Source organism: Muscardinus avellanarius (assembly GCF_963383645.1).
Source record: "Muscardinus avellanarius genome assembly, chromosome: 5".
NCBI lineage: Eukaryota > Metazoa > Chordata > Mammalia > Rodentia > Gliridae > Muscardinus > Muscardinus avellanarius.
In genome coordinates, this window is record NC_137790.1 from 75,470,796 (window position 1) to 75,497,081 (window position 26,286).

The 26,286-nt window shown below is 44.1% G+C and overlaps 2 protein-coding genes and 1 long non-coding RNA gene across 3 annotated transcripts in view; all 3 read left to right on the plus strand.

The window, feature by feature from the left end:
- Positions 1 to 26,286, plus strand: part of LOC308263049 — a 448,643-nt gene that overhangs the window by 391,602 nt on the left and 30,755 nt on the right. The gene's annotated exons all lie outside the window — the stretch shown is intronic.
- The window catches only part of DRC9 (dynein regulatory complex subunit 9), a gene marked incomplete at both ends in the record, with an annotated part of 44,517 nt that overhangs the window by 16,750 nt on the left and 1,481 nt on the right, over positions 1 to 26,286 (plus strand). Inside the window, 5 exons of the mRNA XM_080695990.1 lie at positions 6,087 to 6,168; positions 17,969 to 18,130; positions 19,127 to 19,201; positions 21,527 to 21,658; positions 25,672 to 25,773. Coding sequence (XP_080552116.1) covers positions 6,087 to 6,168; positions 17,969 to 18,130; positions 19,127 to 19,201; positions 21,527 to 21,658; positions 25,672 to 25,773 — 553 coding nt within the window. The remainder of the gene's footprint in view (positions 1 to 6,086; positions 6,169 to 17,968; positions 18,131 to 19,126; positions 19,202 to 21,526; positions 21,659 to 25,671; positions 25,774 to 26,286) is intronic.
- LOC308262995 (mitochondrial nicotinamide adenine dinucleotide transporter SLC25A51-like) lies at positions 22,807 to 23,709 on the plus strand (the record flags this gene model as incomplete). Its single annotated transcript, XM_080695808.1, has 1 exon — positions 22,807 to 23,709. Exon 1 carries the CDS (start codon positions 22,816 to 22,818, stop codon positions 23,707 to 23,709), a length of 894 nt encoding a protein of 297 aa, XP_080551934.1. The 5' UTR covers positions 22,807 to 22,815.

The window sequence follows — 26,286 nt, forward strand, 5'->3', positions numbered from 1 at the left end:
CAAGAGCATTCTACCTCTGAGCTACACCCCAGCCATATTTTATTTTTTATTTGGAAATAGGGTCTTGCTAAATTGCTGAGGCTGGCCTTGAACTGCGATCCTCCAGTCTTTGCCTCCAAAATACTGGAATTACAGTTGTACACCACCACTCCTGGTTTCCTTGATTTCTTGAGACAGGGTTTTGCTGAGTTGCTGAGGCTGATCTCAAATTTCTGATGGTCCTACCTTGGCCTACCCAGTAGAATTACACCGCCACTCCCAGCTCAGAGGTCCTTGATTACTAAAGCAAATGTGTATTTTCCAGGGCAGATAAGAAGAAGTCATAAATCTTGGTTCTATTCACAGCTTCTATGGAAGAGTAATTCAGATTTCTGGGAGCCTTAGTTATATGAATATATTAGACATTAAAGATATTCTTTCTTTTTTGTGTGTGGGTCTGGGGTTGGAACCCAGAGGCATTTGACCTCCGAGCTACACCCCCTGCCCTATTTTTTATTCTTTATTTTGAAACCAGGTCTCACTGAGTTGCAGAGGGCCTCACTAAGTAGCTGAGGCTGTCCGCGAACCGCGATCCTCCAGGTCTCAGCCTCCCAAATGCTGGGATTACAAGCGTGCGCCACCACGCCCGGCTCTAAAGATATTCTTTCTCTCATATAGTAATCAGTGTGTGTGTGTGTGTGTGTGTGTGTGTGTGTGTGTGTGTGTTACTGGGGATGGAATCTAGAAGCTTTCTACCTTCGGGCTACACTACCAGACCTATTTTATATTTTATTTGGAAACAGGGTCTCACTAAGTTGCTGAAAGCCTCACTAAGTAGCTGAGGCTGGCTTCAAACCTGTGCGATCCTCCTGTCTCAGCCTCCCAAGTACTGTGATTACAAGCATGCGCCACTACGTCCAGCTCATTTTGTATGTTTGTATGTGTTGTACTGGAGATTGAATGCAGGGGCATTATACCTCTGAGCTATACCCCTAGCCTTTAAAAAGAATTTCTTTCCTTTTTCTTTTTCTTTTTTGTTTTCTTTTTCTTTTTTTGGCAGATCTGGGGATGGAACCCAGGGGAATTTGACCTCTGAACTACACCTCCTGCCCTATTTTTTATTCATTATTTTGAAACAGGGTCTCACTGAGCTGCAGAGGGCCTCACTAAGTAGCTGAGGCTGTCCGTGAACCGTGATCCTCCGGTCTCAGCCTCCCGAATGCTGGGATTATAAGTGCATGCCACCATGCCTGGCTCCTATTTTTTATTCTTTATTTTGAAACTAGGTCTCACTGAGTTGCAGAGGGCCTCACTAAGTAGCTGAGGCTGTCTGCAAACCATGATCCTCTGTTCTCAGCCTCCTGAATGCTGGGATTACAAGCGTGCACCACCACGCCCGGCTATAGTAATCTTTTCTTAAGAATTAGTTCACTGCCGGGCGTGGTGGAGCACGCTTGTAATCCCCACGCTTGGGAGGCGGAGACAGGAGGATCGCGCAGGTTCGAAGCCAGCCGCGCTGGCGTAAGAGACCCTGTTTCAAAAATATAAAATAGGTCTGGGAGCGTAGCCCGGAGGTAGAAGGGCATCCAGGAACCCCAGTACCACCAAAAAAAAAAAATAAAAATAAAAAAAAAAATAAAAAAAGAATTAGTTCACTGAAAAATCTTTGATCAATGACAAGTGCCTGCTAGGGCAGTAATACAGTTCAGTGTTAGACTTCTTGCCTCACATGTACAAGATCTTGTGTTTGATTTCCAGCACTTAAAATATAAATAAAGATATGTATACAAGTTCATTCCAAGAGAAGTCCTTTTCTTTCTTTCTTTCTTTCTTTCTTTCTTTCTTTCTTTCTTTTTTTTTTTTTTTGTGTGTGTGTGTGGTACTGGGGATAGAACCCTGGGCATTCTACCATTCTAGCTCTGAGCTACACCCCCTACCCTATTTTTTATTCTTTATTTTGATACAGGGTCTCACTGACTTGCAAAGGGCCTCACTAAGTAGCTGAGGCTGTCTGTGAACCCCGATCCTCCTATCTCAGCCTCCCAAATGCTGGAATTTCAAGTGTGCCACTATCGGCTTTCCCTTTTTTTTTTTTTTTTTTTTGCGGGTTTGGGGATGGAACCCAGCGGCCTTTGACCTCCGAGCTACACCCCCTGCCCTATTTTTTATTCTTTACTTTGAAACAGGGTCTCACTAAATTGCAGCGGGCCTCACTAAGTAGCTGAGGCTGTCCGCAAACCGCGATCCTCAGGTCTCAGCCTCCCAAATGTTGGGATTATAAGTGTGTGCCACCACAACCGGCTTAGTATTTTTATATTTTGAAACAGGTCTCAGTGAGTTGCGAAGGGCCTAGCTAAGTAGCTGGGGCTGTCCTCAAACCGCGATCCTCTGATCTCTGCCTCCCAAATGCTGGGATTACAAACTTGCGCCACCACACCTGTATTTTTTTAAAAGTTTTCAACTTCTCCCAAAGATCTTCTTGCTGTAATAATATCAAAACAGAAGCTAGGTGATACACGCTTATTATCCCAGTACTTGGGCAACTTAGACCCTGTTTCAAAGTAAAAGATAAAGCCGGGCGTGGTAGCGCAAGCTTGTAATCCCCGCGCTTGGGAGGCAGAGACAGGAGGATCGCACAGGTTCGAAGTCAGCCACGCGCGCTGGCTTAAGAGACCCTGTTTCCAAATAAAAATGTAAAAATAGGTCCAGGAGTGTAGCCCGGAGGTAGAAGGGCTTCCAGGAACCCCAGTACCACCAAACAAAACAAAACAAAAAACAAACTAAAGTACAAAAAATAGGATAGGGCCGAGGGTGTAGTTCAGAGGTAGGATGCTCCTAGGTTCAATCCTCAGTATTGCAAAAATAACAAACAAAGAAACAAACAAACAAACAAATAAATAGAAGGGATCGTCCTTTTCCTTCTTCCCGTTCCTCTCCTTTACTTTTTCTTAGCAGCAACTATTTTAGATTTAATACTGAAAACCCACAAAATCTTTCCATTTTGGAAAATATATCACAGTGTTTTAAAAAGCTTTACTGAATGTGTTCATGGTGGTTCATGCCTGTTTCCTCAGTACTTGGGAGGCTGATGTTATAGTCATAATGGCACCGTGGGTTTATTTTCCTCTAGGATTTGATGAATGGGGAAATTAAAACTAAGAGGCAGCTTGGTGCAGCTTCAGCAAGTCTTTATTAAAAAATTAGTAAGAAATAGGAAGAGGAGAAAAAGCAGCGTGCCTGGGCATGCTGGAGAGCTTGAAAGTGGAACTGACCCCTTCTCCATCCCCGGCCTTTAAACAGGTTTTGTATTGGTACATTCTGACCAGCATTACGAAGGCTAGTAACTTACTTCTTAGCTAGGTGGTGTCTCTTTGCTTCCGGACTCACTAATGCAGGGGGGGCTTTGAAGCAGCACATGGAGTTTACCTTCCTATACCCAGGCCAGGTCACGCAGGAGAGGGGGTAAACAGAGGCACTGATGGCCTCTACTTATTTCCAGGGCTAAAGCCTTCAATTGTCTCTAGGGCTTTTTTTAAAATAAATTTTTATTGTGCATTGTAGTCATACAACTGAATGGGATAAAAAAAAACTTGTGGGGATATACATGCACACATCACCCAATCAGCCCCTACCCAATCTCTAACCCCTTCCCTCCCCCTCCCTCCTACCCACGCTTGGCTTCCTGATTGACTTTGGTATGTTTAAGTACATCATGTGCTTTATTTTATTTTATTTTATTTTTTTTGGTGGTACTTGGGGTGGAATCCAGAGGTGTTCTACCTCCAGGCTATACTTCCAGACCTATTTTATATTTTATTTGGAAACAGGGTCTCACTAAGTTGCTGAGAGCCTCACTAAGTAGCTGAGGCTGGCTTCGAACCTGCGGGATCCTCCTGTCTCAGCCTCCCAAGCGCTGGGATTAAAAACATGCACCACCACGCCTGGCTCATCATGTGCTTTAAAGAGTTTCTCTCGTCCTCCCTCTTATCCCCTCAGATATGTCACCTTCACTGCTCCTCTCTAGGGTCCCTTCTTCATCTAGAGTTCCTCCTGTTACCCATTTCTCCTTAATATTTTGCACATTAAGAAAAGCATCTGATTTCTTATTTTTTTGTGACATTTCACTGTAAATGCCATAATTTTGTTCTCCCTTATGGCTGGGCAAAATTCCATTGTGTACATATCCCATAGTTTTGAAATCCACTCATCCGTTGAAGGACATCTTGGCTGGTTCCACAGTTTGGCAATGGTGAACTGTGCAGCTATGAATATAAACATGGTTGTTCATGCATTAGTTTGGTATTTTAATTTTCATTCTTTTTGGTAGATACCCAGAGGTGGGAGAGCTACTGCTCCTCCCTACCTGAGTGCCTGCACAGCGCACAGACTCTGACTGCCTTTTACATTTTGGAAATTAATACCGGAAAATTTTTCCAATATCACAGGTTCGAGGCCAGCCCCAGCAAACTAGTGAGACTCTCAGGAACTTATTGAGACCCTGTTTCAAAACAAAAACTAACCGGCCGTGGTGGCACACTCTTGAAATCCCAGTATTCAGGAGGTTGAGACCGGAGGATCGCGGTTCGCGGCAGCCTCAGATACTTAGAACTTAGTGCAAGGCCCTACGCAACTCAGTGAGACCCTTTTCCAAAAAATAAAAATACTAGCGCTGGGCCTGGTGGCACACACTTGTAATCCCCATGCTTGGGAGGTGGAGACAGGAGGATCGTATAGGTTCGAAGCTAGCCACACTGGCTTAAACTGTTTCCAAATTTTTTTTTTTTTTTGGCGGGTCTGGGGATGGAACCCAGGGACATTTGACCTCCGAGCTACACCCCCTGCCCTATTTTTTATTCTTTATTTTGAAACCGGGTCTCACTGAGTTGCAGAGGGCCTCACTAAGTAGCTGAGGCTGTCCGCGAACCACGATCCTCCAGTCTCAGCCTCCCAAATGCTGGGATTACAAGCGTGCGCCACCACGCCCGGCTCTGTTTCCAAATTAAAAAGTATAAAAATAGGTCTGGGAGTGTAGCCCGGAGGTAGAAGGGATTCCAGAAACCCCAGTACCACCAAAAAAATAAAATAAAATAAATTAAAAAAAATAAAAGGACTAAAAAGCAGGACCAGGGGTATAGCTTGGTCGTACAATGCCCCAGGGTTCCATCCCCAATACCGAAAAAACAAAACAAAACAAAACTAGGGGTATAGCTTTGAAGTAGAATGTCCTGGGTTCAATCTTCAACACTTAAATAAGGTAATATGTGTTATTAAAAGTGTGCTCAGTAGAGCAGAGGGTGGTGGCGCACTCTTATAATCCCAGCATTTGGGAGGCTGAGACAGGAGGATTTCTCAGGTTCGAAGCCAGCCTCAGCTGCTTAGTGAGGCCCTTTACAACTCAGTGAGACCCTGTTTCAAAATAAAGAATACAAAATAGTGCTGGGGATGTAGCTTGGAGGTAGAATGCCACTGGATTCCATCCCCAGACCCGAAAAAAAAAAAAAAAAGTGTGCTCAGTAGACTAACAGTTTAGTACTGCCTGGGAACTTGTAGATGTAAATTCCAAAGCCCCATGCCAGGCCTCCTGAATCAGATCTTTAGAGGGAACATGGACAACCTGGTTTTGTTGTTGTTGTTGTTGTTGTTTTGTTTGTTTGTTTGTTTTTGTGGTACTGGAGATTGGACCCAGGAGCATTCTAGTTCATGTCTCAGCCTTCCAAGTGCTGGGACTTACAGGTGTATGCCACCTTGCCCAGCTGAGAACCTGTTTGTTTGTTTGTTTGTTTGTTTGTTTGTTTGTTTGTGGTACTGGGGACTGAACCCAGGGTTATTTGACTTCAGAGCTGCACCCCCAGCCCTATTTTTTATTCTATTTGGAAATAAGGTCTCACTGAGTTGCGGAGGGCCTCACTAAGTAGTAGCTGAGGCTGTCCGCGAAGCGCGATCCTCCTGTCTCAGCCTCCCGAATGCTGGGATTACAAGCGTCACCACCACAACTAGCTGAGAACCTGTTTTTTTTTTTTTTTTTTTTTTAATATCCAGGTGGTCCTTATGCATATTAAGATTTGAGAAACCCTCGGGTAAACACAAATCATTCTTCTTTCTTCTAGGGAGGAAAAAGGAAGAAAACAGATAAGATCACTTCAGAAACAGCTGATTAATGTCAAAAAAGAACGGCAAACTGAAGTACAGGTGAGCCATGTAACCAAGAGTTACTGGACAAAGGCAGCTTCAGAGAAGCCATCTTTTTCAAGCATAGGAAGGTTGTTTGTGAAAGGTTGTTTCTCCTGGGGTTCTTTACTATTGAAACTAGAAAGAAGGCACCCAGAGAGCTGGTCCTGATAGAGAAGTGTGCGTGGCATAGAGCTCGGGATCTTGCTCAGCCCCGAAACTCTTAGTCTGTTGTTAGTTACCCTTGCATCTCACACAACCATACCACCAAAAGAGGGCAGGGGGTGCAGCTCAGAGGTAGGATGCTCCTGGGTTCCATCCCCAGTACTGCAAACAAAATAATAAAAATAAATTATTAATAATAAAAAACAATCTGGGCTTATTTTGGTGATGAAACCTTATAATCTCAGTACTTGGGAGGCTGAGGCAGGATGATCGCAAGTTCTCAGCCAGCCTCAGCTTCTTAATGAGGCCGTATGTAACTCAGTGGGACCTTGCCGGAACCAGCCGGCCAAAGTACGGGTTCTGAAGAGAGGAGTGAGGATGAAAAGAATTTTATTCAATGAATTTTATTCATAGAATACTTCATTCTCTCATGGAAGGATCGGCAGTACACTCCCGGGTCGATATCTCTACTGACTGATCCTGGTTTTATCACTCTGGTCCTATTTATACCGCTCCCGGTCAACCAACCCTCGTGACGTCACCACCTACGCGCGTAACGGTCAAACCAATCAAGCCTGTGCCGTCACCACCTGTGCGCTTAACGGTCAAAGCAATCAATTCCACCTGAGCTTCTCTCAGACGTTGAACTTTCCATGACCCCAAACCTTATTGGCTCTGGGCAAAGGACAGTCAGAAGTGTTCTTAAAGGGGAAAGCCTTAATGGCTCCCCACAAGACCTTGTTTCAAAATAAAGAATATAAATAAATAAAAGGGCTGGGGCTATAGCTTGGAGGTTGAAAGACTCTGGGTTCAGTCCTCAGCCAAAGGAGGAAAAAAGATAATAGTTATTCAAATAATTATTTCCTTGGATATAATATGTTTGTTCAATTTTTCTTCTTCTTCTTTTTTTGTGGTACTGGGGAACCTGTGATCCTCCTCTCAGCCTCCCAAGTATTGGGATTGCAAGTGTATACCACCCTGCCCAGCTTGCTTCAAAATTTTTACCTTTGGTTTTTAACCCTTTGATGATATGTGCTGAAATGTGGCTTTCTCCATATTGCATTTTGCCAAATATTTAAATTTGTCTTTTTGAAAATGTAGGATGTAGTAGCTGGGCTTGGTGGCACACTCTTGAAATCCCAGTATTTGGGAAGCAGAGACCAGAGGATAGTGGTTTGAGGACAGCCTCAGCTACTTAGTGAGGCCCTTTGCAACTCAGTGAGGCACTGTTTTATTTTTATTTATTTTTATTAATTTTTTTTTTTTTTTTTTGGTGGTACTGGGGTTCCTGGAAGCCCTTCTACCTCCGGGCTACACTCCCAGACCTATTTTATATTTTTATTTGGAAACAGGGTCTCTTAAGCCAGCGCGGCTGGCTTTGAACCTCTGCGATCCTCCTGTCTCTGCCTCCGAAGTGCGGGGATTACAAGTGTGCACCACCATGCCCGGCAGCCATTACTTTTTAAAATATGTTTTCAGTCCTATCTGTTCTCACCCCTTCTATTAGAATTTCTATTGTTATTTATTTATTTATTTATTTATTTATTTATTTATTTGCAGTACTGGGATGGAACCCAGGGACATTTTATCCCCAAGCTACACCCCTGCCCTATTTTTTATTCTTTATCTTTTTTTTTTTTTGCGGGTATGGGGATGGAACCCAGGGCCATTCGACCTCCGAGCCACACCCCCTGCCCTATTTTTTCTTTTATTTTTTATTTTGAAACAGGGTCTCACTGAGTTGCAAAGGGCCTCACTAAGTAGCTGAGGCTGTCTGCGAACCGCGATCCTCCGATCTCAGCCTCCCGAATGCTGGGATTACAAGTGTGCGCCACCAGGCCTAGTTGAGAACTTCTATTCTGAGCCTTTCAATATTGACCAGCTGCTCCCTCTGTTGACTGAGATTGTTTTTCATTTGTTCATCAGATTGAATAATTTCCATGAGACTATCTTGATTTCACTGACTTTTTCTTCCATTCATTCTTCCTTTTTCTCTATCTTTCTCTCCCTCCCTCCCTCCTTCCCTTCCTTCCTTCCTTCCTTCCTTCCTTCCTTCCTTCCTTCCTTCCTTTCTTCTTCTTTTTCTTTTTTGTTATCTCTCTCTCTTGGGGATGAAACCCAGAGATATTCTACCTCCAAGCTATACCCTCAGCCCTATTTTAATTTTATTTTGAAACGGTCTCACATCTTGCACACCTGTCATCTGCTATCTTAGTTTCCCAACTACTGGCAACACAGGCAAGTGCCAACACATCTGGAGGAACTTTTTTTCTTAATACATGTATTAAATGTTTGTTTGGTACTAAGGATGAAACCCAGGGGCATTCTACCTCTGAGCTACACCCCCAGCCCTAATTTTTATTCTTTATTTTGAAACAGGGTGAGGCTGGCTGTGAACCTGCAAGCCTCCCGTCTCAGCCTCCCAAGTACTGGGACCACAAGCATGTGCCGCCACCACGCCCAGCCATCACTAACTTTTGCCATGTTACCAGGCTCTTTTCTCTACTCAGCCATTCACCTTTCTGCACTCTTGATAGCTTACCTCCTTTGTCTGTCTGTCTCTCCTTTTTTTTTTTTTTGCCAGATGTAGAGTAAGTAGGTCGAGATGACCATGATGAACTGGAGACTTTAAAGTGGGCTTAAGGCAGTACCTGAGAGGCTGAGACGGGATGACTACAGGTTTGAGGCCCGCCTTAGCAAGTTAGCAAGACTTGGCAAAATACAGAGACTCTTAGCCACCTAGCTAGGTCCTGTTTCAGAACAAAAGAATAACGTCAGGCATGTAGTACCAGGACGTGGAAGACTGAGACTGGAAGATCACAGGTTCGAGGACAAGCCTCAGCAAGTAGTGAGCCTCTCATCAACCTAGTGAGATCTTGATTCAAAATAAAATTAAAAACATAGGGCTAAGGGTATAGCTAGGAGGTAGAATGCCCCTGGTTCATCCCTCATACCACAAAAAAAAAAAAAGAAAAAGAAAAAGAAAAAGAAAAAGAAAAGAAAAAAGAAAAAAAGAAAAAAAAAGAAAGAAAAAGAAAAAAACCCTTGTTGAGCATTAGAACACTGAATTGACTCCAAGATGCAGAGCTGAAACTGCAGGACTGGTTTTGGTGAGAAACATTGGAATTGGCCGGGCGTGGTGGCACACACTTGTAATCCCCACGCTTGGGAGGCTGAGACAGGAGGATCGCACTGGTTCGAAGCCAGCCTCAGCTGGCTTAAGAGACCCTGTTTCCAAATAAAATATAAAATAGGGCTGGGAGTGTAGCCTGGAGATAGAAGCCCCCTGGGTTCCATCCCCAGTACCACCAAAAAAAAAAAAAAAAAAAAAGAAACATTGGAATTGTGAACTTCTTTTCTTACATACTTTCATCAGAGTTCATCATGTGTACTTGACTTTAGGACCCTACTCCTAGTTTTGGTAGGAACAGAATTTTTTTTTTTTTAAAAAAGAAGACATGATCTTTTTTATTATTTATTTATGTGTTTGTTTGTTTTGAGATACTGGGGATTGAACCCAGGGCCTCATACATGCTAGGCAAGCTCTCTGCCACTGGGCTATATAGCCCAGTGGAGCAATGTATTTATTTATTTATTTATTTATTTATTTATTTATTTATTTATTTATTTTTGTGATACTGGGGTTCCTGGAAGCCCTTCTACCTCCGGGCTATACTCCCAGACCTATTTTTTATATTTTTATTTGGAAACAGGTCTCTTAAGCCAGCGTGGCTAGCTTCGAACCTGCGCAATCCTCCTGTCTCCGCCTCCCAAGCACGGGGATTACAAGCGTGTGCCACCACGCCCGGCAGGAGCAACGTTTTTAAAAGATCTGTTTCATTTGTTTTCTCTAGACTTAGTCTCTTCTTTCTTTCTTTCTTTTTTTTTTTTTTAGCTTATCATCAGTCTTATCAAACTTGACAATGTATTGACATAAAATATTGCAAAAAGTATTTGGAGTGTGTTTTCTTTTCTATTAGTGTATTTAGTGGTACTGAATAGTGTTTCTATAACCGGGAAAAAAATTTCCCTACCCTCTGTTGTGGTTAGACATCTGTAACACGCATATAGTGTTAGGCACGTGTAAGAAGGAGTTCACTTACATGTGTAAGGAGTTTACTGGCCACATAAGTGTGGTGATGCATGTCTGTATGCCCAGTGCTTGGGAGGCTGAGACAGGAGGCTCACTGGTTCGAGGCCAGTCTCAGCAACTTAGTGAGACCCTGTTCAAAATAAAAAGGGTTGGGGGAGCTGGGTGTGGTGGTGCAGTTTGTAATCCCAGCATTCGGGAGGCTGAAACAGGAGGATTGCGGTTCGCAAACAACCTCAGCTTCTTAGTGAGGCCCTTTGCAACTCAGTGAGACCTTCTTTCAAAATAAAGAATAAAAAATAGGGCAAGCTGTGTAGCTCGGAGGTCGAATGCCCCTGGGTTACATCTGCAGACCTGAAAAAAAAAAAAAAAAGGTTTGGGGTTTAGTTCAGAGGTAAAAGGTAAAATGCCCCTGAGTTCCATCCCTAATGTCTGTCTCTCTCTCTCTCTCTCTCTCTCTCTCTCTCTCTCTCTCTCTCTCTCTCACACACACACACACACACACACACACACACACACACAGTGTTTACTCAGAACAGATCAGTCAAAGCAGTGAGGCGTATGGATATTTTATTACAGCCGAGGCTGTCCCCGAACCTCAATCCTCCTGTCTCAGCAGCCTCCCGAGTGCTGGGATTACAAGCATGCATCACCCTGCTGGCTTTCCAAATACTGTTTTCCAAATTCCAGAAACTAAGGCCAGAAGTAGTAGCTCTTGAGAGAACACTTGCCTCGCATGTGTAAGGCCTTAGTTTGATCCCAGCACCACAGAATTCCAGGAGCCAGAACTCTCTTCTCTACTTCGTGTTCAATTATGAAAACAGATACTGCCATTAAAAGCCTTTGGCAGCCGGGCGTGGTGGCGCACGCTTGTAACCCCGCGCTTGGGAGGCAGAGACAGGAGGATCGCGCAGGTTTGAAGCCAGCCTCAGCTACTTAGTGAGGTTCTCAGCAACTTAGTGAGACCCTGTTTCCAAATAAAGTATAAAATAGGTCTGGGAGTATAGCCCGGAGGTAGAAAAGCCCCTGGGTTCCACCCCCAGTACCACACACACACACACAGCCTTTGGCTTACATTACCGTGGCAGCCAGCAGAGTCTTGCTAACTCCAATTGGCTGACTGCTTTTTTCCATTGGTTTTCATGCATCTCCAAATTCAAATAACAAGTCCAGAAAGCCAGGCCTGAGGGCAGTTTGGGGATTTGGAAGCAAAGTTTGGTCTGCCATGAAAACTCACAAATCTGCTGCCTCAGTCCGCAGACCTTGGTCATCAGGAAGGCTCCAGACTCCATGCACAGACTATGGTGAAGGCAGATCTTTCCTTATTGAAAATCTTAAAAGGAATTCGTACAGCCGGGTATGGTGGCGCACACTTGTAATCGCAGCATTTAGGAGGTGGTTTGCAGACGGCCTCAGCTAATTCGCAAGGCCCTTCGCAACTCAGTGAGATCCTGTTTCAAAAAAAAAAAAAAACAAACAAACACTAAAATATAGGCTGGGGGTGTACCTCGGAGGTAAAATGCCCCTGGGTTCCAGCCCCAGTACTGCAAAAAAAAAAAAAAGGAATTCATAAAACTCGGGGTTCTTAGTCTGGAAGCCACAGCTTCAGAGCTGGCTCTGGTCGCACAGAGGAGGCAGTTGAGCACACTTCGGTGCCTCATTATTGGGCCGTGAGCGTGACTGTGTCACTCACTGGTTGGTGTTTTACACGTCACCATGGAAGGCCACACAGACGTGTGCAAAAGAGCAATACAGGAAGGAAGTCAGTAACCTGAGGCCCAGGGCAGTAGCATTAAAACCAGGTGCCTTTGGCTCTACACAGCCAATGCTGTATGAATTTAGAAACTTACATTATGTAAGACCTGCTGTTGACTCTAGGAGCAAACTAGGGATTGAACCCAGGGGCATTCTACCTCCGAGCTACATATCCCCAGCCCCATCCCCATTTTATTTTTTGTTTTGAAATGAAGTCTCACTAAGTTGCTGAGGGCCTCACTGAGGAGCTGAGGCTAGGCTCAGACCTGTGATCCTCCTGTATCAGCCTCCCAAGTACTGGGATTACAGGCATGTGCCACCATGTCTGCCTAGAAACTCCCAGATTTAACTTTGCATTTCTGATCTTCATTTGTTACTTCAAAACATTTAATATTCAGTTTGATAAAGAAAACTGACCAGGCTGGGCATGGCGGTACACACCTGTAATCCCAGTATTTGGGAGGCTGAGATAGGAGAATTGCAGGTTCAAAGCCATCCTCAGCAACCTAACAAGACCCTGTTTCAAAAATAAATAAGCTGGGTGTGGTGGCACACGCTTGTAAAGTAAAGAATAAAAGTTAAGAATAAAAAATAGGACTGGGGGTGTAGCTTGGAGGTAGAATACTCCTGGGCTCCATCACCAGTACTTCAAAAAAAATTAATTAATTAAAATAGGGCTGGCCTGGGCATGGTGGCGCACGCTTGTAATCCCTGCTCTTGGGAGGCAGAGACAGGAGGATCACGCAGGTTCGAAGCCAGCCGCACGTGCTGGCTTAGGAGACCCTGTTTCCAAAATTAAAAAAAAAAATGTAAAAATAGGTCTGGAAGTGTAGCCCAGAGGTAGAAGGGCTTCCAGTAACCCCAGTACCACCAAAAAAAAAAAAAAAAAAAAAAAAAAAAAAGGGCTGGTTGTAGCTCGAGGTAGAATGTTTCTGGGTTAAATCAGTCTCTCTCTCTCTCTCTCTCTCTCTCTCTCTCTCTCTCTCTCTCTCTCTCTCTCTTACACACACACACACACACACACACACACACACACACACTGATTAGAACACACACTCCTAAAATGTTTTATTTTGTTTATGGTGCTAGGGATTACATCCAGGGGCATACTACTTCTGAGCTATGTCTTCAGACCTTTTTTTTGGGGGGGAGGGTGTCTGGGGATGGAACCCAGGGGCATTTGACATACGAGCTACACCCCCTGCCCTATTTTTTATTCTTTATCTTGAAGCAGGGTCTCACTAAGTTGCAGAGTGCCTCACTAAGTAGCTGAGGCTGTCTGCGAACCCTAATCCTCCAGTCTCAGCCTCCCAAATGCGGGGATTATAAACGTGGATTATAAGCATGTGCCACCATGCCTGGCTTTTTCTTTTTTTCCATCCCCAGACCCACAAAAAATAAAAAAATAAAAAAGAAGCAGGGTTTTGCTAGGTTGCTCAGGGCCTCCCAACCTTTTTAAGTCTGGCCTTGAACCTAGGATCCTCCTGTCTCAATCTCTCATGTTCTTGAGTTTTGAAAGTATTTATTTATTTATTTATTTATTTATTTAGCAGTACTGGGGATAGAACCAGGGGCATTCTACCTCTGAGCTACACCCTCAGCTCTATTGTTTATTCTTTTTTTTTTTTTTTTGGCAGGTCTGGGGATAGAACCCAGGGGCATTCGACCTCTAAGCTGTACCCTCAGTCCTATTTTTTATTCTTTATTTTAAAACAGGTCTCACTAAGTTATGGAGGGCCTCACTAAATTGAGGCTCTGATCTCAGCCTCCCAAATGCTGGGATTACAAGAGTGCGCCACCACACCCGGCTCCTATTTTTTATTCTTTATTTCTAAACAGAGTCTCACTGAGTTACAAAGGGCCTAAGTATCTGAGGCTGTCTGCAAACCCGATTCTCCTGTTTCAGCCTCCCAAATGCTGGGATTATAAGCGTATGCCACCACACCTGATTTGAAAGTATATTTTTAACAGCCGGATGTGGTGGCACATGCTTGTAATCCTAGCATTTGTGAGGCTGAGACTGGAGGATCGTGGTTCGTGGATAGCCTCAGCTATTTAGGCCCTTTGCAACTCAGTGAGACCCTGTTTTGAAATAAAGAATAAAAAATAGGGCTGGGGGTGTAGCTCAGAGGTAGAATGCCCCAGTACCTCAAAAAATGCATGAACAAAAAATTTTTTTGGTGGTGCTAGGAGTGGAACCCAGGGGCTTTCTACCTCGGGGTATACTCCCAGATTTTTTTTTTTTTTTTTTTTTTTTTGGTAGTACTGGGGTTCTTGGGTTCTTGGAAATCCTTCTACCTCCGGACTACACTCCTAGACCTATTTTATATTATATTTGTAAATAGGGTCTCACAAGTTGCTGAGAGCCTCACTAAGTAGCTGAGGCTGGCTTTGAACCTGCGCGATCCTCCTGCCTCCCAAGTGCCGGAATTACAAGCGTGTGCCACCACTCCCGGCTTCTTTCACTTTTTTTTGGTACTGGGGATTTAACCCAGAGGCATTGTACCTCCAGGCTACACCTCCTCAGACTTATTTTATTTCTTATTTGGAAACAGGGTCTTGCTAAGTTGCTAAGAGCCTCACCAAATTGATCATGTGGCTTTAAACCTCCTGTCTCAGCCTTTCTGGTACTGGGATTTACAAAAGCGTGTGCCACCAAGCCCATTTTTTAATTTTTTATTTTATTTTCCCTTTTTTTTGGTACTGAGGATTAACCTCAGGGGAATTCTACCTCTGAGATACACTTATTTTATTTTTATTATTTATTTATTTATTTATTTGTTTGTTTGTTTGTTTTTGTGGTACTGGGGATGGAACCCAGGGCTTTCTACCTTCAAGCTACACTCCCAGCCCTATTTTTATTCTTGATTTTGAAACAGGGTCTCACTGAGTTTCAAAGGGCCTCACTAAGTAGCTGGGGCTGTTTGCGAACCACAATCCTTCTATCTCAGCCTCCCAAATGCTGGGATTACAAGTGTGTGCCACCACACCTGGCTTTTATTTTTATTCTGAAACAGGGTCTCACTAGCTTGATGAGAGTTTACTACTTGCTGGGGCTGTCCTCCAACCTGGGATCCACCTGTCTCAGCCTCCAAATGACTGGGATTATAGGTGTGCATCACCACACCTGGCTCAACCCCAGCCTTTTTATCTTTTTTATTTTGATACAAGGTATTGCTAATTTGTTGTGCACTGGCCTCAAACCTTCAACCTTCAATCTTCAATCCTCCTGTCTCAGCCTCCTAAGTGTTGGGATTATCGGCAACTACTTTAATCTTTTTTTTTTGGGGGGGTGGGTCTGGGGATGAAACCCAGGGGCATTCGACCTCTGAGCTATACCCCCTGCCCTATTTTTTATTCTTTATTTTGAAACCGGATCTCACTCAGTTGCAGAGAACCTCACTAAGTAGCTGAGGCTGTCTGGGAACCACGATCCTTAGGTCTCAGCCTCTCAAATGCTGGGATTACAAGCGTGGGGAACTGGTTTTAAGTAACTATTGGAATAAGAAACAATGTAGAAATTGACCAGAATCACCCATAACAATAAGAAAACATAGCTAAAAGGACCATAGGTCTCAGAGAATAATCAGAAAGAAATCTTTCATGTTATTTTGTCTAACTTAATAATATAAACATAGAATCATTCCAACTATATAGTTATTATTTCAGTTATAACAGAACTAATCCCAAAACATGAATGTCTCTGGCAGAGAATATGCTACAAGCCCCGCTGTTAACTTGTCTCAGTACTTTGTGTCGTCTTAGAAACTGTAGAAGCCAGGTGTGGTGGTGCACTCTTGTAATCCTAGTACTTGGGAAGCTGAGACAGGAGGATCTCAGGTTCAAGGACAGCCTCCGCAAGTAGTGAGACTCTGATCAATCTAGCAAGACCATGTTTCAAAATACAAATAAAATAGATAGCTGGGCGTGGTGGCGCACTCTTGTAATCCCAGCATTTGGGAGGCTGAGTCCAGAGAATCGCGGTTCTAGGACAGCTTCAGCTACTTAGTGAGGCCCTCAGTGAGACCCTGTTTCAAAATCAAGAAGAAAAAAAAAGGGGGTGGCTGGGGTGTAAATTGGAGGTAGAATGCCCTAGATTCCATCCCCAGACCTGGAAAATAAAATAAAATAAAATAAAATAAAAAATAGCCGGGCATGGTGGCACATGCTTGTAATCCCAGCATTCGGGAGGCTGAGACCTGGAGAATCGCGGTTCATGGACAGCCTCAGCTACTTAGTAAGGCCCTCTGCAAATCAGTGAGACCCGGTTTCAAAATAAAGAATAAAAAATAGGGCAGGGGATGTAGCTCGGAGGTTAAATGCCCCTGGGTTCCATCCCCAGACCCACAAAAATAAAATAAAATAAAATAAAATATAAAAATAAAAATAAAAAATAAAATAAATAAAATAAAATAGGACTGGGGGTGTTGCTCAGAGGTAGAATGCCTCTACCTAGGCTCAGTCCCCAATAACACACACACACACACACACACACACACACACACTTAATTATTTAAAGGCCGGGCGTGGTGGCGCACCCTTGTAATCCCTGCCCTTGGGAGGCTGAGACAGGAGGATCGCATAGGTTCGAAGCCAGCCTCAGCTTAGTGAGGCTCTCAGCAATTTAGACCCTGTTTCCAAATAAAATATAAAATAGGTCTGGGAGTATAGCCTGGAGGTAGAAAAGCCCCTGGGTTACACCCACAGTATCACACACACACACACACACACACACACACACACACATTATTTATTTATTTTGCGGTACTGGGGATGGAACCCAGGAGCATTCTACATCGGAGCTACACCCCCGGTCCTATTTTTTAGTCAATTTATTTTTTGAAACAAGGTCTCACTGAGTTATGAAGGGCCTTGCTAAGTAGCTGAGGCTGAATACTATCCATTCTCTGCCTCCCAAATGCTGGGATTACAAGTGTGTACCACCACGCATGGCTATATTTTTTATTCTTTATTTTTAATTGCTTTTATTATTTATTTATTTTTTTTTGTGGTACTGGGGGTGGAACCTAGGGGCTTTCTACCTTTGAGCTGCACTCTCAGGCCTATTTTATATTTTTTATTTGGAAACAGGGTCTCACTAAGTTGTTGAGAGTCTCACTAAGTAACTGAGGTTGGCTTTGAACCTGTGTGATCCTCCTGTCTCAGCCTCCCAAGTATTGGGATTACAAGTGTGCACAACCACACCTGGCTTATTCTTAAATTTGAAACAGGGTCTCACTGAGTTGCAAAGGGCCTGAGTAACTGAGGCTGTCCGAGAACCGTGATTCTTCTGTCTCAGCCTCCCAAATGCTGGGATTATAAGCGTGTGCCACCACGCCTCACTTTGAAGTTACACTTTTGAAACAGGGTCTCCCTAAATTGTGAAGGCTTTTGCTCACACACCTTAAATTCCTCTGCTTTAGCCCCAAAGTCCTGGATTATAGGCATGCGCTACCATACCCAGCTCAGAGTGTGTGTGTGTGTTACTGGGGATGGAACCCAGGGGCATTTTACCTCTGAGCTACACTCTCAGCCCTATTTTTTATTCTTTATTTTGAAACAGGGCCTCACTGAGTAGCTGAGGCTGTCTGAGAACTGTGATACTCATGTCTTGGTCAGCCAAATGTTGGGATTACAGAGGTAGAATGCCTCTACCTAGGTTTAGTACCCAATAACTAACACACACACACACACACACACACACACACACACACACACACACACACACACACACACACACACACACACACACCCCATGCCGGGCTTCTCAGAATGTACTTTTAACTTAGCAACCTGGTCTTTCCCCTGCAGAGCCGGAATGAATATATTGCTCACCTCAAGGACCAGCTGCAAGAGATGAAGGCAAAAACCAACTTGGAGAATCACTACATGAAAAGAAATACTGAGCTGCAGATTTCACAGACCCAGAAAAAATGTAACAAAACAGAGGAACTCTTGCTGGAAGAGATTGAGGTACTCACTGCTACATTACGAAGGAACAGGGCAGGGTGGGGGTGTGGCCAGGTTACACTCACCGCCTAGCTTACTGTACCAAGCCCTGGGTTCCATCCCCAGCACTAAATCAAAACAAAACAAAACCAGGTAGATGGCATTTGATTTGCCACTCCTGACATTGTCTCAGCTACCAGAAAGGAAGGGAAGGTGGCTTTTCCTCCATCTCTCAAACCTCAACACTTGAGGTTGAAAATAAAAGTCTAAATGGCCAGGCATGGTGGCGCACGCCTGTAATCCCAGTACTTGAGAGGCTGAGACAGGAGAATTGCAGGATTGTGGCCAGCTTCAGCTACTTAGTAAGACCATGTTTCAAAATAAAGAATAAAAATAGGGCTGGGAGTGTAGCTCAAAGGTAGAATGCCCCTGGGTTCCATCCCCAGTGACAAAAAAAAAAAAAAAAAAGTAAATAAGGTCTTGATTATTTTGCAAGCAGAGATTCTGATAGGTAAACATTCATCACAGAAGGAAGGCTGCCCACTTTAAACTGCCTGCAGGCCAGCAGGCCTGCAGGAGGCAGGCATCATTGGAGGGTGCTCTGTGTGCAGGGCTCCTTGCTCTGAGGCCTGTGTTTATATAAAAGCTCACTTTCCAGGTGGCGCTCCTGACCCTGCCAACATACTTTTTCTTGCACAGTGGGATTTCCTGAGGCCTAAGATCCTTGTGCACTTGAAGAGCTGTATTCTTCTTAAATTGACTTTGCTTTCCAGTTGAGGACTGTGGTCCTCTACTCTGGGCCCTGGCATGCACCAGCACCGGGCCAGCACAGGACTGCAGTGTGCGAACAGGAGTGGAGCTGACTGCAGCCAAACTGCAGCTCTGGAGCAAGGCGGCGGCGGGCCTGGGGCCTGCTGGAAGGAGCCCTGTGCTGCTGCTCTGCCGCACCCGCCGCTGCAGAACTTCTGGTTCCCAGCCTTGCAAGATAAAGTTCCTGGCATTTGATATTTGTTCTTACAGAAAATAAGGATGAAAACCGAAGAAGAGAACCGGATTCATATGGAGATTGAAATGTTCCTTAAAAAAGAGCAGCAGGTGCGCCCCCAAAACCTTTTCATGCCTTGAATTTTTAAAAATTCCATTTATCCAGACTTGGTGGTGCGTGCTTGTAGTCCTAGTACCTCAGAGCTGAGACAGGAAGATTGTGGGTTTGAAGACAGCCTCCTCAGCAAAGAGTGAGATTCTCATTAACTTAGTGAGACTGTGTTTCAAAATAAAAATAAAATGCCAGGCGTGGTGGCACACGCTTGTAATCCCCAGGCTTGGGAGGCGGAGACAGGAGGATTGCGCAGGTTTGAAGCCAGCCGCACTGGCTTAAGAGACCCTGTTTCCAAATAAAAACATAAAAAAAAAAAAATAGGTCTGGGAGTGTAGCCTGGAGGTAGAAGGGTTCCATCCCCAGTAGCACCAAAAAATAAATAAATAAATAAATAAATAAAAATAAATAAATAAATAAAAATAAAATAGGCTGGGAGTGTAGCTTAGAGGTAGAATGCCCCTCTGGTTCAATCCCCAGTGCCCCTCCCACACAAAAATTCCATTTATATGCCAAATGTGATGATACGTGTCTGCAATCCTAGTTCACGTGAGGTTGAGACAGGAGGATCACAGGTTCAAGGGCAGCCTCAGCAATTTAGTGAGACCCTGTTTCAGAATAAAAAATACACAGTATCTACTGGAGCAAATGGTTTCTGTATGCAGCTGTTAACTTGCTAAAAGCCCCTGTCTCCTAACTAATTTGAAAAAATCCCAATAGAAGCAGTTTGCTTTTACCTGGCAGGGCCAACAGAGGATTTTTAGTCTCCAGTCAGGGCTTGTCAGTTCTCTTGCCCCCTCCTTAATATGCTTTCCAGAGATGTTTCTCAGAAAGAGTAGTTACTGAGCAATAAAACTGACCAAATTATGTTACATACATATCCCAAGACCTATTTTATACTTTGGAAACAGAGTCTCACTAAGTTGCTGAGAGCCTCACTAAAGTGTGGAGGCTGGCTTCGAACCTGTGATCCTCCTGTCTCAGCCTCCCAAGTACTAGGATTACAAGTGCACGCCACCATGCTTGGCTATTTTAATTTTATTTATTTATTTTGCTTGCCGTACTGGGGCTGGAACCCAAGGGCATTCTACCTCTGAGCTACACCCCCAGCCCTATTTTTTATTCCTTATTTAATTTAATTTTTTGCAGTACTGGGGTTTGAACCCAGGGGCATTCTACCATCAAGCTACACTCCCAGCCCTATTTTTTATTTTGAAACAGAGTCTCGCTGAGTTGCAAAGGACTTCACTAAGTAGCTGAGGCTGTTCTTAAACCATGATCCTCCTGTCTCAGCCTCCCAAGTATTGGGATTACAAGCACAACCACACCTGGCTTTCCTCCTTTTTTTTTTTTTTTTTTTTTTTTTTTTTTTGCAGTACTAGAGATTGAATTCAGGGGTATTGTACCTCTGAGCTATACCTCCAGTCCTACTTTATATTCTTTATTTTGAAATAGGGTCTCACTGAGTTGCATAGGGCTTCATGAAGTAATAGCTGAGGCTGCCTTCGAACTGTGATTCTCTTGTCTCAGCCTCCCAAATGCTGGGATTACAAGTGTGCGCCACCACGCTCGGCTCCTCTTATTTATTTTTTGCGGGTCTGAGGATGGAACCTGGGGCATTTGAGCTCCAAGCGACACCCCCAGCTCTATTTTTATTCTTTATTTTGAAACAGGGTCTCACTGAGTTGCAAAGGGCCTAAGTAGCTGAGGTTGTCTGTGAACTACGATCCTCTGGTCTCAGCCTCCCAAATGCTGGGATTACAAGCGTGTGCCACCACGCCCGGTTTCTCCTATTTTATTTATTTATTATTTATTATTTTATTTTTTTGTGGTACTGGGAGTGGAACCCAGGGGCTTTTCTACTTCCAGGCTATACTCCCAGACCTGTTTTATACTTTTATTTGGAAACAGGCTCTCACTAAGTTGCTGAGAGCCTCACTAAGTAGCTGAGGCTGGCTTTGAACCTGTGCGATCCTCCTGTCTCAGCCTCTCAAGCGCTGGGATTATAAGCGTGTGCTACCGTGCCCGGCTTTCCTCCTATTTTTAAATTGAGTTGCATACATACAGTAAAGTGCGTAAATGGTGAGTGTATGTTTTGACAAACATTTATATATCTACACCCATATAAGTACCACCCAGAGACTTAAAGGAGGCATGCTCAGCCTCCAGAGGGCCCCTCGCGCCCCATTACAGCCAGTGCCCACCACTGCACAATTAATCACTCTCTGACTTCTGTCATCGTACAAGTTTTGCTTGTTCTCGCACCTCACAGAAATCACATGTTGTATCTGTGGAAGCCATGTTTTAATGTTCTTTCCAACTAGAAACTTGAGGAGAAGCTGGAGTTCTGGATGGAGAAATTTGATAAAGACACAGAAATGAAACAGAATGAATTAAATGCTCTCAAGGCTCTGAAGGCCAGTGACTTGGGACACCTTCAAGACCTAGCAAAGACGGTGAGGAGGGAGGGGGCTCCCTCAGGAGTGGTAGTAGCTGAACTATGGAATTGTGGGTGCTGTTCTTGGTCAGAAGTGGAGGTGTGTGTGTGTGTAAACCATAGGATTCTCCTTAGACAATGATGACTAGGATAATGGAGAAAACAGGAGCAGCTGTTTATATACTGTGTACTGTCCAAGTCACTTTTCTAATATTATTTATTTATTTATTTATTTGCGGTAATAGGAATGGAGGAATGGAACCCAGGGGCATTCTACCTCCTAGCTACATTATTTCTTATTTTGAAACAGGGTCTGACTGAGTTGCAAAGGGCCTCACTAAGTAGCTGAGGCTGGCTTCGAACTTGCGTGATCCTTCCTGTCTCAGCCTCCCAAATGCTAGGATTACAAGTGTGTGCCACCACACCTGGTGTATTTATTTATTTTGAGGTACTAAGGATAGAACCCAGGGAATTCTACCTCCAAGCTACTCCCCCAGCCCTATTTTTTTATTCTTTATTTTGAAACAGGATCTCACTAAGTTGCAAAGGGCCTCACTAAGTAGTAGCTGAGGCTGTCTGCAAACCATGATCCTCCTGTCTTAGCCTCCCAAATGCTGGGATTACAAGCATATGCCACCATGTCTGGCTATATTTTAACTTTTTAAAAGCTTCTGACAGGCCGTCCGCTCTGCGCCTGCGCGGGGCCGCTGGGGCGCGCTCGCCGCGGGCTGCGAGCGGGGGAGCGGCTGCGGCTTGCGGCGGTCGCCCGCGGCCATGGAGCCCTTGAAGTACAAGAATAGTGACCTTGCCGTTGGAGCCTCCTTCGCCTTTGCTCTGAAAGGATCCCATAGAATGAGATGTGCCAGGACGCCTCGCGTCCCGTGGTGATTCCAGGGCACAGGTTAGGCGCTTTGGGACCGAAGGCCCCCTTAGCACATCTCAGGGGAAAAGGCGAGCTGTTTGCTTCTGAGAGGAGTTGACCCATCAGTTCTCTAGTTTGGAAAGCCAGTTCTCAAAATTGACTCCAGAAGAAAGACCCTAACAGGCCAGTAACAATGGAAAAAAGTGGAAGAGTCACCAAAGACCTGTCATCGCCCACGATTCCAGTTGCAGTCGCTTGAAAGCTGGTATCACAGGTTAAAAAATCCTTCATGAAGAAGAAAGATCTTTAGCAACATGATGGATTCAGAAGCTCATGAAAAGAGGACACCCATCCTAACATCTTCAAAACAAGATATATCACCTCACATTACAAACGTTGGTGAAATGAAGCATTACTTTTGCGGCTGCTGTGCGGCCTTCAACAACGTAGCCATCACATTTCCTGTTCAGAAGATCCTCTTTCGGCAGCAGCTGTATGGAATCAAAACCCGGGATGCAATCCTTCAGTTGAGGAGGGATGGATTTCGAAACTTGTACCGTGGAATCCTTCCCCCATTAATGCAGAAAACCACCACCCTGGCGCTTATGTTCGGTCTCTATGAGGATTTATCTTGCCTTCTCCGTAAACACGTCAGTGCCCCAGAGTTTGCTACCCGAGCTGTGGCGGCGGTGCTGGCAGGAACAACAGAAGCCATTTTCACTCCACTGGAAAGAGTTCAGACCTTGCTTCAAGACCACAGGCATCATGATAAATTCACAAACACTTACCAGGCCTTCAGGGCACTGAAACGCCATGGAGTTGGAGAGTATTACCGAGGCCTGGTGCCCATTCTTTTCCGTAATGGATTTAGCAACGTCCTTTTCTTTGGCCTTCGAGGCCCCATCAAGGAGCATCTGCCGACTGCAACTACGCACAGTGCTCACTTGGTCAATGACTTCATCTGTGGAGGTCTACTGGGTGCCATGTTGGGATTCTTGTTTTTTCCGATTAATGTTGTAAAAACTCGAATACAGTCTCAGCTTGGTGGGGAATTCCAGTCTTTTCCCAAGGTTTTTAAAACAATCTGGCTAGAACGGGACAGGAAACTGACAAATCTTTTCAGAGGTGCCCACCTGAATTACCATCGGTCTCTCATCTCCTGGGGCATAATCAATGCCACTTATGAGTTCTTGTTAAAGGTTATATGAGAAAGGTCACTGATTAAGTGCTGTTTACCAACTAAATAGACCTAAGAATGCAGTTTGGCCTTGTTCCTAATTGGCTCAAGCATAAGGTGGTGTCATTAAGTTCAGGTTGCAATGAATTATGGGTGGAGTTATTTTCCTTAATCCTCAACAAAAACAGAATAAAAGGTTTTAGTAGGAAAACTTAAGGGTTTTTTTTTTGTTTGTTTTGTTTTGTCTTGTCATTTTCATCATTACCCAAGAGCTTTAAGCTAATTGCCTGGTAAATACCTGTCTGATGGCCTTTGACAGTATAGTATAATGTAGTAGTCAAAATTTGACTTTTTTCCCCAAAACAGTCTTAAGTTTTCTGTATTGAAACATAAATGGCCATGACCAGCTAGAAGAAATGCCCTGAGGCCCCAGGACGCCTCGGGCCTACTTTGTGACTCCATCTCTTGCTCCTCTGCTCTCTCAGGAGTAGTTGCAAAGGGTCATCTTCATCGAACTCCAGCATATATGTGGCAGGACAAAGCAGGAGAGAGAAGAAAACAGCTGATTAAGTATCAGCATTTGATGATGAATTGTTGGTATTCGTTTTGAAGATGAGTACCTGTTGGGATAGTCATTCTCCCACCCAGTTCTGTTTGGATATGGTAGAATCAAGCGGCTTATGAACGCTTCCACTTTGCTTTCTAGCTTTGAGACTTTTATGTTTAATTCTGAATGTGACCTTAAGCCCATCCAAAATATCCTTGTGTGAATTTTACTGATTTCATTGCCAAAATATAGGAGGCCTTAAATTTTGATTGATATTTCATTCTCTTAAGCTATTAACTGGGCGCAGTTGTGCAATCTTACCACTTGTAATCTCAGCACTTGGGAGGCTGAGACAGGAGGATCACAGGTTCAAGACCAGCCTCAGCAACTTAATGAGATGCTCAGGATCCTAGTGAGGCCCTGTTTTGTTTTGTTTTGTTTTGTTTTATTTGTAGTAGTGGAGATGGAACCCAGGGGCATTCTACCTCCGACTCCCCCAGCCCTGTCTTTTATTCTTTATTTTGAAACAGGGTCTCACTAGGTTGCAAAGGGCCTCACTAAGTTGTAGCTGAGGCTGTCCGTGAACCATGATCCTTCTTGTCTCAGCCTCCCAAAATGCTGGGATTACAAGTGTGTGCCACCATCCCCAGCTTAAAATTAAAAAGTTTAAAAAGGACTGAGATATAGCTTGGAGGTAGAATGTCCCAGGGTTCAATCTCCAATACCACTCCAAAAATGTTAATTGCATATACATCTTACTCTGTTTATTTTGGTTTCTTTGAATTATTGGTGCCAACTCAGGAGAATGCTTTGGGGTTTTTACCCCCCATGAGTAATAATAATTAGTCATATCCAAATATCTTGTTTTCTTGAAACATTTTAAAAATAAAACAAGGACTTACATAAAAAAAAAAAATAAATAAAAGCTTCTGACAGCTGGGAATGGTGGCTCATGCTTGTAATCCCAGTACTTGGGAGTCTAAGACAGGGTCTCACTAAGTTGCGGAGGGCCTAAGTAGATGAGGCTGGCTATAAACCTGCAATCCTCCTATCTCAGCCTACCAAGTACTGGGATTACAAGCGTGCATCACCATATATCAGCTTAGTGTTTTATTTTAAAACTTTATATTAGTGCCAGACGTGGTGGTGCATGCTTGTAATCCCAGCACTTGGGAGGCAGAGGCAGGAGGATCACACAGGTTTGACACCAGCCTTGGCTACTTAGTGAGGCTCTCAGCAACTTAGTGGGACCCTGTTTCCAAATAAATTATAAAATAGGGCTGGAGTGTAGCCCGGAGGTAGAAAGCCCCTGGGTTCCACCCCCTAGTAACACACACACACACACACACACAAAAAAAAAAAAAAAAAAAAAACCACTTTATGTTTGGGGCTGGTTGGGCCATAGGTTAGCCAAGACACTATTCATGATTAATGTTACTCTTGCAGATAAGAGAGTATGAACAGGTCATCATTGAAGACCGTATAGAAAAGGAAAAGACAAGAAAGAAGATAGAACAGGAAGACTTGGAATTAAAGAGCATTTTAAAGGTAAAAAACTGTATTCGGCATCTTGGATCCTGTTCGTGCTGCAGCAGCCCTAACACTGAGGCGTAAAAGCATTCCTCAGTTGTTACCCAATACACAGCAGGACACAGCTCTGAGGAGGCTGGCCGTCCACAGTGAGGGCGACAACTGGCACAGGAAGAGACAAAGGCCCCGCTCTCCATCTGGGGAAAGAGGTAGTTAGATGCAAAAGCAAGCAATCTAAATCCTTTTTAAAATTTAGAAGAGAATCGACCCTTTAATCAGTTCCTGAATATAGAAGTGTGCCATAACCAGGCATAATGGCGCAGGCTATAACCCCGGCTTCTCAGGAAACTGAGGCAGGAGTATTGCAAGCCTGAGGCAAGTTGGGGCAATTTAGCAAGATCTGTATCAGATTATAGTAAGGGCTGGGAGATGTAGCTCACTAGTAGACAGCCTGTCTAGCATATATAAGACCATGGGTTTGATTCCCAGCAGTGCAGGGAAAAGAGAAAAAGAAAAATACACCAAGAAGCC